Here is a 13199-nt window from a genome sequence, read left to right on the forward strand (position 1 = left end):
TAGCTTGTTATTATTTACTTCATAAGGCTAGTTATAGCTAATTAGTAGTAAAATAAAATCACATTTCCCAAATATAGAACATTCAAGTACTGTGGGTGGCTCCATTATGTAGCAGGAAAATTTGCGGCGGGGGGGGAAGTGGAGAATTGAATTAACAGTTAAATGGTTGTATAACCTGTCAAAATCATGGCTCTGTGTGCCTAATTCTGGATTGAAACCAAAGCTTGACTCCAAAGCTCTGCTCTTACAATGAAATCATGTTGCCTTTATGGAGATATATATTGAAGATGAAATCCTATTTTTTAATCCTTTAAACACCAACCCAGGGTCAATAGTATATGTTAAAATGAGATAGTTATCTAGTTTGTTTTAGTAGGTAATGCCCAGTGAATTGAAAAGAACAGTCTTGTTATTAACAATGAAATACAAGAGAGTAGACACCAGAGAAGACTTAATTATTTGAAATCTCACGATTTAGAACTGTCAGCTATTGTGACAAGGATGTTGATTGACATTGACTGTATGAGGTTTTTAAGATCTTGTGTGTTCTTCCTTTAATCCTTTCTGAGATGTACTTACTTCCAAGTACATGCCTTTAAAAACCATTCTATTCTAGTATCAGATTTTAAGGGCAGCTGAATTATATTTAAAATAAACCTCTAACTGCCAAACTTGGGATAAAGTATTTGGAACTTAATTATCTGTGGTTTACATCGATAATAAGTAAAACACTGATACAGATTATAAGAAAAACAGAAGCACCCCAAAAGAAAAATATTGAAGGATTTGAACTTACAAGTGATAGAATAGAAATGTATGTTTGAAAAGGTAAGTAAATGCAAAACAATAAGATGCCCTTTTCTGCCATGTGATTAGCAAAGGCTGATTGATAATACCTATTGTTAGTAAGGGTATAGGGAAATAGGCATTTTCATACACTGTTGATAGATTATAAATTGAACATAACTCTTTTTAGAAAGCAGTGTCCTTACTCTTTGAGTCACCATTTGCAATTCTGGAAATTTCTCCCAAGAAATACTGACAGGCATGTGAAGAAATATATATAAAGAATAAAGGAGAAATAATTGAAGTGTCCATTAATAGGGGGATAGTTAAACATTCATTGTATTTAGTTAAGAGAAAAACAGGTTGTGAAACACTTTGTACTATTTTATTTTTGCAAAATGATATGGTGTATCATTAAACTATATAGCCTGTGAGGTTTACAAAGTTATGGGGGCAATTCATATTATATTTTGGTAATGCTAGAATTTTGCGTTATTTAATGTACTTTTTGTAATTGGAGAAAGATTTTTTAAAAAGGGTTTCTCTTTACAGTCAAGAAGTAAGTGTATAGCAGTTGATTTTTACATTTTGTTTGTTTCCTAAGTAACTGATACTAGAAATAGGTCATATTTAGCAGTGTGGCCAGTGACATTTGAAAAAGTTGTTTTTATTGTTGGTTCTTGAGATAAAGTGGTTATTTGAAATTGAGCTAGCCTTGGGAAACTATGAAGCAATTAGGCCTAATTATTAATACCATTGAAAGTGCATCTGTTCCATCTGTCCCAGAGATAAAGTAAGAGTTAATGAGTTGATGTGTAAATATAAATAAGAGATCATAAAGAACAAATAGGATGTGAAGTCCATTGCTGTCCTTCCCCCACCAAAAAAATAAATAAAAGTGTGTATTGGTTTTAGAGGTTTTGTTTAGACTGACTCTTCTGAATCTGTTTTCATAGCTAGAAAACACGTAAAACAAGACTCAAATGTAAATGAAGAATGGAAAAGCATGTTTGGGTCACTGGAACCACCGAACATCCCACAGGCCCTACCTAAAGGGAGTGACCAGGAGGTGATTCAGACCGGGAAACCACCTCGTTCTGAGTCCTCTGCTGGCATTTCTGTCCCTTTGTCAACTTCTCCACAGGTACTATCACCTTGGCAATAATCCTCCTTTTGTCTTTTCAATCCCATTCTACTGTTTTGGGTTGTTTAAAGGCTGTGTACTATACCGGAAAAATCAATATAGTGAGTTGTCCTTTTGGGAGGATGTGTTTCTTTTTTTCCTTCAAATTTTTATTTAAATTCTACTTAGTTAGCATATAGTGTAATTTTGTTTTCAGGACTAGAATTTAGTGATTCATCCCTTACATATAACCCCCAGTGCTTAACACCAGTGCCCTTCTTAATGCTCATCACCCATTTAGCCCATCCCCTGTCCACCTCCCCTCCAGTAACCCTCAGTTTGTTCTCTATTGTTAAGGACATGTTTCTTTCTAAAAACAGGTTTATCTTTAATTTTATAGCCAAGGGGAAGTCTGATTATTGAAAGCATCAAAAAAGGTCTTGTGTTAGAGTACTCACCAATAAAGTGATCTAAAATTGTGGGTTGAAGACATCATTATGAACTGTGATTATAATTAGGGTAGAGTGAACCTTTTAAATCTGCTTTTATTCTTCCTCTAATATGGTATACCTGTAAAATAGCAAAAATACTCCTGGAAGAAAAGTCTGTAGTTTGCCATGTGTGAGAAATGTAATGATGATTTTTATACATTTGAAATAAATTTGTAATTTAAGGTAACTCTTCCCTAAGCCAATCATATTTTAAATGAAAAATATTAACTGAACCAACTGATAGAATTCTATTTCTTTTCACTTAAATTAATGAGGATTTTTGTTTAATGTTATTACTGTACTGATAGTTGTTTTTTTTTTTTAAATAATGTAGAGGCTTGGAAATGTAATTTTTGTGGTTAGTCTTTTTTTTTTTTAAGATTTTATTTATTTATTTGAGAGAGAGAGAGAGAGAGGGAACAAGCAGGAGGAGCGGCAGAGGGAGAGGGAGAAGCAGACTCCCTGCTGAGCAGGGAGCCCAATGTGGGATTCGATCCCAGGACCCTGGGATCATGACCTGAGCCGAAGGCAGACGCTTAACTGACTGAGCCACCCAGGCGTCCCTGTGGTTAGTCTTTATTTCAGTGAGGTTTTCACTGAAAAAATGTCATTGTATTTAAATGGATTTAAAAATTGGTACATTAATAAGGAAAAAAGCAGATATAATGAATAGACAGAAAGGACATGGGTACAGTTTTATCATTGAGTATACTTTGCTTATGACATAAATAGTTATAATTCTGTTTTCCAGCTTCCAGAAGTGACAAATGTCCAAAATAGAAAACCAACAATACAGGTTTTAAGTAGTACAATTTTACCGTCTACCTACCAGATTCGGATCACAACTTGTAAAACGGAACTTCAGCAGCTCATCCAGCAGAAGCGGGAGCAGTGTAATGCTGAGAGGATAGCTAAGCAGATGATGGAAAATGCGGAATGGGAGAGTAAACCACCACCACCTGGTAAAATCCCACTGCTAGGTAGTTGTATTCTAGCCTGGGTGCTGAAGCCTACAATCTAATGCAGGATAATTAAGGAAGTAAGAACAAAACTGTCACTTGGAAGCCCAGAGGAAGAAGCATTAAGTGAGAAATTTTAAGTCATTATTTGTGGAGTTTGGATCTTCTTGGCTGTGGGGGCAACTTGCAGGTCTTGTTTAGGCTGCTTAGTGTTTCAGCCTGTCTGTGGTCCATTTTCTCCATTTATAGTGCTCAGTTTTACCTGCCTGTTTAGTGTCATGCCACTTTTTCATAGAATGTCAGTCTTCTTGGAATAAGCTCCAGCTTTTAATTCGAAGGGTTTAATATCTATTTATTTTCTTTAAAAAACGGTAAAACATTTGTAAAATAATGGGTACTTTTTAATTTTTTTTTTATTTTTTAAAGATTTTATTTATTTATTTGAGAAAGAGAGAGAACGAGCAGGGAGAAGGACAGAGGGAGAGGGAGAAGCAGGCTCCCTGCTGAGCGGGAAGCCTGATGTGGGGCTCTATTCCCAGGACCCTGGAATCATGACCTGAGCCGAAGGCAGACACTTAATTGACTGAGCCACCCAGGCACCCCAGTAATGGGTACTTTTAAAAAGAAAAAAATCATCTATAATTCCACCATTCAGTGATTATCAACATTAACATTTTGTGGAAACACTGCTATATTTTGAGAAGATTTAAAAGAAACTTAAGATATTTCAGATGAAAATGTGGCTCAGCTATGTTAACAGACTTGCCCAGTGTAAATGTGGTGGAGCTAGTTTTTGATATTAGATTTGTGGATTTTAAAAACATTTTTAATGAGTTTCTGTATATAGATTTTAATAATAAAAATTTAACTTAAACTCTGAGAAGAAATGCATAGCATGCTTATGTGTAGAGATTTAAAAACACATGAATTCCTATGTGCTTCCATTGTGTACTCCAGGGGAAAAAGCTGGTAGAGACAAATGATTTAAAGATTTAAAAAGTACTATTAAGTGGTAAGTGGCATCTCAGGTCAAATAATATCCTGGAATAGAATCTATCTTTATAAGTAGCATTTTATACTTAAGTGGAGCTATACTCTTTATTCAGTAATCACAAAAAAGGTATCAAGTTTTGAGGTTCAAGAAATGTGCAATGACTGTTGGACGTTTGATTTTTTTTTTCCACACTTGAATGATTGTGTGAAATTGATTTTCTCTAGAGGGAAATATTCAGTCTAGCCTGGTAGATTATCTAGACCTCATGGCAAAGTGTTTTTGATCACCTTCAAATCTAGTATATCCTCCTTAAAAATCACATTCAGCTGTTCTTCCCACACATGTGAGCTAGAAATCCAAGAGGAAACTTTTTTTTTTATCTTAGGGTTTGCCAGGTTTGGCAATAGTCTTGGTTTCATTTTTGTTTTCTTGTAAAAAGAAATAATTTTTTCCTAAAATGACATTGTTATCACTTAATTAGACACTCTTACGAATCCCAATACAGGACCATCTTTAGCATAGCTTTTTGTTTTTTATTTTAAAATTGATTAATATTAAATGTTTCACTTAATATAAAAGTTGACTCATCAAACATTGAGGACAGTTATGTGTAAGACCTATACTAGGTACTGTGAATGAATCAGAATGGATAAGACATGGTCTCTGGCCTCAGCAAATCTATAATTTATTAGAGGAAATTAATCATACACAAAAAGAATATACATAATAAAACAAGTGTATAGATGTCATAAAGAAAGTACTAGAAAATCCATGGGCATTCTGAGGCTATAATTCATAATACTATTTAATCAACATGTTGATACCATACAATAAATGATTGCAGGTAGAGAGGAAATCAACATTTGGGTGTTTACTGTGGACCTGGGACAACGTTAGACACTTTATACATCTCATTTATCCATATCCACCCTTTGGGTTAAGTAATATTTCCCTCATTTTACATTTGAGGAAATCGAAGCTCAGATAGTTTAAATAAGTACCCTAAGGTCACACATTGTATTATGGTGGATCTGGGATTTTGAGACTTTGAGAACCAGGTTGCCTCCCTAGCACCCAATTTCTAGGTTTAGGATAGCCATTATCTCTGGCTGTTGAGCAAGTAGTCAGGGTTTTTCTAGGTGGTAAGTGACTATTGTGCACTAGACACTAGAGGAGGGCCCCAGCGCAGTCCTTCTAAGGCTCTTTGGTCAACACTTAATTGCTATCTTGGATGTCTTAATAAATAATAGTAACTGTCATGGTCTAATAGACCACGCTGTGTTTTTTTTTTTTTTTAAGATTGTATTTATTTATTTAATTGACAGAGAGAGAGATAGCATGAGAGGGAACACAAGCAGGGGGAGTGGGAGAGGGAGAAGCAGGCTTCCAGCCGAGCAGGGAGCCCAATGCGGGGCTCGATCCCAGGACCCTGGGATCATGACCTGAGCTGAAGGCAGTTGCTTAACCAACTGAGCCACCCAGGCGCCCCTAGACCACTCTGTATTGTCTAGCTATTGGTACTCTTTGTTTAGTTCTTATGATTGTTCTCATGCTCGTTGTTGGTGACTATAGCTGGAGGTGAGAGGATTATTGTATTTGTAAACTATAGTTTAAGACCTACTCCTTTGCTTTTCCTTAGGGTGGCGTCCCAAAGGGCTACTAGTTGCACATCTTCATGAACACAAATCTGCTGTGAATCGAATTAGAGTCTCTGATGAACATTCACTTTTTGCAACATGTTCAAATGATGGCACAGTGAAAATCTGGAACAGTCAAAAGATGGAAGGGAAGACCACCACTACCAGGTAATAATGCTTGGGAGCAGAATGCATTTAGTCAGTCAACAAATGTTTATTGAGTGCTCACTCTGACAGGTGCTATTTTAGGAACCAGGGATATAGCAATGATAAATGGACAAAAATACCTGTTCTGTGGAGCTTTCCTTCTTGTGAGAGGTGACAAACAATAAACGGTATAAATAAGTAAAACATATAGTATGTTAAATGGTAAAAAATGTTACGGAGAAAAATATAGCAGGAAAGAGGGATACGGAATAGAGTAGGGGTTAGGGTAGATAGAATGTTAAATAAATTGAACTAGAGACTGCTTCACAGAAAAGATACCATTTGAGGAAAGCCCTGAAACAGGTGAAGGAAAGAGTCATGTGTATATCTTGGGGAAGAGCATTCTAGGCAGAGGAAAGAGGGATTTCAAAGGCCCTGAGGTAGGAGTATGTTTGGCATCTTTTGAAGAACAGCAGAAACGTCTGTGTGGCTGGAGCAGAGTGAGCAAGAGGGAGGAGTAAGAGGAGCCAGATTACATAGGGCCTTGTAGGCTACTGTAAAGGTCTTTGATTTTTATTCTGAGTGAGACGGGAGCCTTTGGAGGGTTCCAAGCAGAGGAGACATGATCTAAGTTAAATTTTAATAGAATTACTGTGGTTCTTATATTGAGGATACTGAAGCTGTCAGAGGCTCTTAGGGTAATTCAAGCAGACGTGGAGGTAGTGGGAAATGGTCAGACTCTGGATATATTTTGATGGTAGAGCCAACAAGATTTGCTAAATGGGTTAGATGGAGCATGAGCAAGATAAAAGTAACAAATGATGGAATGACTAGCTATGTAAGGAAAACACTTACTATACCATTACCCCACTGTTATGGTCAAGATGGAGACTAGTTATGACTTGAAATCCCTAAGACTCTTTGTGCATGATGTGATTTTGGTGAGTGTGGTTTAGATTTGTACACTTTTATAGTTATGTCCCTTCTTGATATGCAGTCTTTCTGTCTGCCAGTTCCCCATTCCCCCATCCTCATTAGTCCTACCATATTCGTGTTTGTTCTGTGCCTAAGTTTGGTCTGGGTCTGAACAGAAAGCTACTCGAAATCAAAATTGAATTTCATGTGTAAAAAAGATGTGGATAATCTCTGGTGCTTTTCTTGTTATCAGTTCAGTGACGACAGCTAACCATAAAATCATCAAACAAAATATCTTTGATAACTAAAATAAGTTGAAAGTTTACTCTTAACAATGTGGTAGGGGCGCCTGGGTGGCTCAGTTGGTTAAGCGACTGCCTTCGGCTCAGATCATGATCCCGGGATCGAGTCCCGCATCGGGCTCCCTGCTCAGCGGGGGGTCTGCTTCTCCCTCTGACCCTTCCCCTCTCATGCTCTCTGTCTCTCATTCTGTCTCTCGCAAATAAAAAACAAAACAGAACAAAACAATGTGGTAGTTTTGTGCTGTTCATTTTTTAAAAGAGCTCTATATTTTTACTCTATGCTTAATTATTTTCATGTTCATTCTTTCTTGGCTTGCATTGGTCGGAACATAAATCAAAACCAGTAACAGAATCCTGGCTCCATTTAGTAATTTTTTGTCAACACTTTATCATGAAATTCCAAACCTATAAGTAAAGTTGAAAGACTTTCACAGTGAACATTCATATACTTGCCACACAGATTCTGTAATTTTACTGTATTTGCTGTGTCATGTAATTATCCATCCTCCTATCAGTTCATCTTCTTAAAATATATTCCACAATAAGTTGCAGACGTTAGTACACTTCCCCTAAACACTTCAGCTTCTTTATCATTAACTAGAGATCAGTACGTGTTCATAATTTTGTTTGGCATGAAATTCATATGCTGTGAAATACACAGATTTTAAGTGAACCATTCTGTACGTAACATAAACGTGGCAACTTAAACCACTCTCAAGATACAGAATGTAGCCATCACACCAGAAGAATGTCCCCTAATATCCCTTCACAGAAAACCCTGCCTTCTCCCTGCCTACAACCATTCTTTTGATTTTTTTCCCCACCACTGTTAGCATTTTCATTAGTATTTTAAACACTTCTTCTTGTAATTATTTTTCAAATGGCTCTTTGTTACTATCATCATCAGTTGAATTCATTGTCCCTTTTATTAGGAGGGGAAGTTCAGTTGACATGTGTAAACCTCTCAAGAAACAACTGGAATCATTGATTAACTTTAAAAAGTCTCATTTGTTAATTCCCAAATGATTTTTATTACTGAGCCATGCCTTCTGTATTCCATTGTCATATTTTAGAGAATGGTATCCCAGTGTCACATTTCAGACAGTGGTATCCCAGAAAATGTGGCAGTTCAGCTGACTGTATAGTCTTTGGGAAGTTTGTATGATAATTAGAAGATTGGATTTCCTGCGGATGCAGCTGCTCTCTTCGCTTTTCTGAAACCCCTGCTGTCTTGTTTGTGGAGTGCTGTAGGCCTTGGCTTGGGGGTGCTTCATTCCACAGTGGGGAAGAGGGGAGGGGAACAGAATGTGTTACCCTCATCATATGCCTTCATGAACTGGATTAGGAGAGAAGCAGGTCATTATTATCGCCAGATCCAAGTGGGGAGCAGCTGGTGGCTGGGAAAGAGCAACAAAACTTAGAAAAAGTATTTTCTTAGGAAATGTTACTAGTATATTCTGACTGCTGAAGTTTTTCCTCTATGCGTTACGTTGGCTGACCACCCACAGTTCCCAGTCCTGACTTTCTCATTGAATATGATTGTGAATTAGGGCACCCAGCTCTTGGCCCTGCCATTTTCTTCTTTCTTGAGTTAAACTTTTGGTTTGTCCCTTGGGGACTAATCTGTGAAAAATTGCTATTTTTCTAAACTTTTACATAAAGTTTTTAAAAACATAATCCTTTATAGTATTGTAAATTACGTTTTCCATATATGCTTCTTGTGTTACCCTATTTTTGGCTCATTTAACTTCTCAGTTTTAGAGGAGGTTGATGAATTTGGTACTTCTTGAATGTGATGATAAAACATCTCAGTGGAGTTTTGTCTCAATGAAGAGTTGACACAATATGAGAGGTGTGCAAGAAAGTTACAGTGTTACATATTTTAGAGTTGCTGATAGTGTTGGAGGTTGAAGTTTTTGAGTGGTGTGGCTACTCTGAAGAAAAGGGAGCATAAAGGCCTATAAAAGGCCTGAGGATGCCTGAGGCCTTAATCTTTACCATGAATTTTGGGGACAGGAAGATGGTGGTCAGGAAAGGAGAAAGAAGAAGCCATTTGAGTTACATTAAACTGCAATAGAAGAAAGAGTTTTAAGAAGGGAACTTAGAGGCAGCTCTCAAATGCAATAAAAAAGCCAACTAGCATGAAAACCTAGTAAGGCTATTGGGCATTCTCACACAGGGCCCTTTGGTGGAATGCAATTGATACGTCCATCATCCTTGGAGGGCTTTTTGACAATACATATTACAAGCATTTAGGATGTCCATATCCTAAGGAAATGACTAAGAATGAACTCAGAGATTTAGTTTTTAAGGGCTGTTCAGATTGGCTTCCTTTATAATAGTAAAAAATTAGAAACAAACCAGAGGTCAGCAGTAGAGGTAAAATTGGATAATAAGTCCTGGTGCAAATACAAAATTGATGTTGTGGGAATAAGTTTTTTGATATAGAATATATTGATACATTGTGTGAGAAATTAGGTTTAAGAGGGAGGTTTAAGAACTCATATAGGGTTTCTATTTTTGGAATGACTAAGGAGTTCTAAAAATCTCCTCTTTAATAATATTAGAACACTGGTAGGTACTGTTAAAATCAACTTTTTCAGGGGTGCCTGGGTGGCTCAGAGGGTTAAGTGTCTGCCTTCAGCTCAGGTCATGATCCCAGGGTCCTGGGATCGAGCCCCGCATCAGGCTCCCTGCTCGGCGGGGAGCCTGCTTCTCCCCCTCCCTCTGCCTCTGCCCCTGCTCATGCTCTCTCTTTCTCTGTCTGTATCTCTGTGTCTCAAATGAATAAATAAAAAAATCTTAAAAAAAAATCATTTTTTTCAGAACTCTAGAAATTAACTAAGTCCTGCATTAGTCTGAAGAGTGTTATTCAAGAAAATCAACGGACTCTTAGAACAGTGAGCCATGTGTCTCTAATTTTATCCCCTTTTACCAAGCAGTGCAGTAGCTTTAAAAACTGATAGTCCCCCAACCTTTTATCACGCTGTGCAGTAACTTTGAAAATCAGTCCCACAACTGTGGTAACCATGAAAACCAGCAGCTTAGTAGTGACTGGAGGGGTCATAATGGCTAAAAGCCCCATTTCTAGAGAATTGTCACTATTTGACCTTTCTGCCAGTTTGCTGAAAGCTCCCTCCTCCTCGGGGTCTATCTTTATTTGATCTGATTCATCCCGTTCTTTGAGAAAAACTCTGGCCACAGGGCATTTGTTGAAATTATCAATGCTGTTTGTTTAACATTGCAGCAGCCTAAGGTGGCATTACCAGTTGTAGCTAAAGAAGGCTAACAAAAAACTTACAAGGAAGAACTAGGGAATGATATGTCTGTAGGGGCCTTTGGAAAGTTCAGACATATTCATGGGTATCTATAAGGCCACATGCATGTATAGGGTTGTGTGCATGCCCAAGAAAGAACTGAGAAGACCCTGAGTTCTTGCCTCTGGCTGACCTTGAGACTCGGTGCAAGCAGGAAATGAAAGATAAGGCAGAATTATAAACGCTTTGTTGAAGGTATGCCATAAACACAGAGAACCTCAACAAAGGCTAGAACACATCATTTCAAGGCATGTAAGGAAATGTCTGTCTAGTCATTAGCCAACCACTAAGTTAATTGAACAAAGGCTTTAGTGGCTACGCGTGAGAAAGACTATGGACTTTAGAGAATTAATCCAGGGAGAGTCACTAAATAAACAGCAACAACCTTGGAATATTATTTCCAAAACTGACATAGAATATCTAGTTTTGAACAAACAAATTGCAGGTCAGGAAAAGAAACGTGACAGTATGGTCTATATACAGGAAAAAAAGCAGTCAGTGAGTGGAAACTGTTCCTCAGTAATCCCAGATATTGGACTTACTAGACAAAGACTTTAAATTAGCTATTAAAAATACTTTCAAAGAATTAAACCATGTCTAAAGAATTTAAAGTAAATTAAGAAAATGTCTCACCCAATATACATATCAATAAGGAGATAGAAGTGATCAATAGAAATTCTGAAGTCGAAAAATAAAATAACTGAAATAATGAAATAAGTGAAATAAATGAAAAATTCATAAGAGAGGCTGAACAGATGTCAGCTGGCAAGAGAAAAAAATCAGCTGAGGATAGATCTGTTGATATCCAACCAGAGGTACAAAAACTAAAAAAGGATAAAGAAAAATGGACAGAGCTTCATAGGCCTGTAGAACACCATTAAATGTGCCAACTACACATAGTAGGAGTCCCGGAAGGCGAGGAGAGAGAGAAAAAGGAGGAGAAAGAATATTTCAAGAAACAGTGGCTAAGAACTCCCCAGATTTGGTGGAAAACATTAATCTGCACATTTAAGAAACTCAGTGAACTCCAAGTAGGATGAAAATCAAAGAGAGCCATACTAGACACAAGATAAGCAAACTGTTGAAAGACAGAATCTTGAAAGCAGTGAGAGAAAAGGGACTTACCTCATACAAGGATCCTCAATAAGATTCACAGCTGACATTTCATTAGAAATGATGGAGACTGGAAGTCAGTGAGATGACATATTCAAAATGTTGAAAGAAAAAGATGGTCAACTGATAATGCTATATCCAGCAAAATTGTCCTTCAAAAACAAAGGAGAAATTAAGACATTCCAAGGTCATTAAAAAACATGGAATTTATTGCTAGGAGATTTTCCCTAAATGAAATACTTAAAGGTGTTTTTTGTGCTAAAAGAAGAGGACGTATAACAGTAACTTGAATCCACATGAAGAAATAAAGAACATTGATAAGGTAAATATATAAGTAAATATAGAAGACAGTAAAAATTATTTTTATAACTCTTTTTACCCGTTGTCTTATTTAAAAGATGACCACATAAAGAAATAATTATAAAACTGTGTTTATGGGCTTGTAGTATATAAATATAGAATTTGTGTGACAATAATAGTACAGAAGAGGGAGGGAAGGAACAGAGAGATTGGAGAAAGTTTTTTGTGTATTAATGAAATTCGTATTAATTTGATCATCTTTAGATATCAAATGTATTTCCCAGGGAACCACTGGAAAAAACCTTTCAAAAACATGTAGTATAAGAAACAACAAGGGAATTAAAATGGTATACTAGAAAATACATTTTTAACATAAAGAAGGCAGTAATGGAGGAATACAATGATAACAACAAGACCTGTGCAAGGCAGAGAAAACAAATAGCAAAATGTCAAACATAAGTCCTACCTTATTGGTAATCATATAAATGTAATCAAAAGGCAGAGTTGGCAGAAAGTATGAAAAAACATGATATGACTATGTGCTGTCTATAAGAGACACACTTTATTTATTCAGTTAAAAAATTTTTAATTCCAGTAAACATACAGTGTTATCTTAGTTTCAGGTGTACAATACAGTGATTCAATAATTCTATACATTACTCAGTGCTCATCGTGACAAATGTACTTTTAATCCCCTTCACCTATTTCATCCATCACCCCCACCCACCTCCCTCTGGTAACCATCAGTTCTCTGTAGTTAAGAGTCTGTTTTTTGGTTTGTCTCCTTTTTTTCTTTGTTCATTTCTTTTGTTTCTTTAAATTACACATATGAATGAAATCATATGGGATTTATCTTTCTCTGACTGGCTTATTTCACTTAGCATTGTACTCTTTAGATCCATCTATATTGTTGCAAATGGCAAGATTTCATTCTTTGAAATGAGTAATAGTCCATTGTGTATATATACCACATCTTTATCCATTCATCTGTCAGTGGACACTTGGGCTACTTCTATATTTTGGCTATTGTAAATAATGCTGCATTAAACATAGGGGTGTATATATCTTTTTGAATTAGTGTTTTCATATTCTTTGGGTAAATACCCAGTAGTGCA

At 36.6% G+C, this 13199-nt stretch overlaps 1 protein-coding gene across 1 annotated transcript in view; it reads left to right on the forward strand.

Annotated features, from left to right (window-relative positions):
* Positions 1 to 13199, forward strand: part of PIK3R4 (phosphoinositide-3-kinase regulatory subunit 4) — an 83868-nt gene that overhangs the window by 48471 nt on the left and 22198 nt on the right. Inside the window, exons 11-13 of the mRNA XM_021678899.2 lie at positions 1743 to 1930; positions 3152 to 3362; positions 5993 to 6158. Of these exons, the coding sequence (XP_021534574.1) occupies positions 1743 to 1930; positions 3152 to 3362; positions 5993 to 6158 (565 nt within the window). The remainder of the gene's footprint in view (positions 1 to 1742; positions 1931 to 3151; positions 3363 to 5992; positions 6159 to 13199) is intronic.

The sequence above is a fragment of the Neomonachus schauinslandi genome, chromosome 1 (genome assembly GCF_002201575.2).
Source record: "Neomonachus schauinslandi chromosome 1, ASM220157v2, whole genome shotgun sequence".
Classification (NCBI taxonomy): domain Eukaryota; kingdom Metazoa; phylum Chordata; class Mammalia; order Carnivora; family Phocidae; genus Neomonachus; species Neomonachus schauinslandi.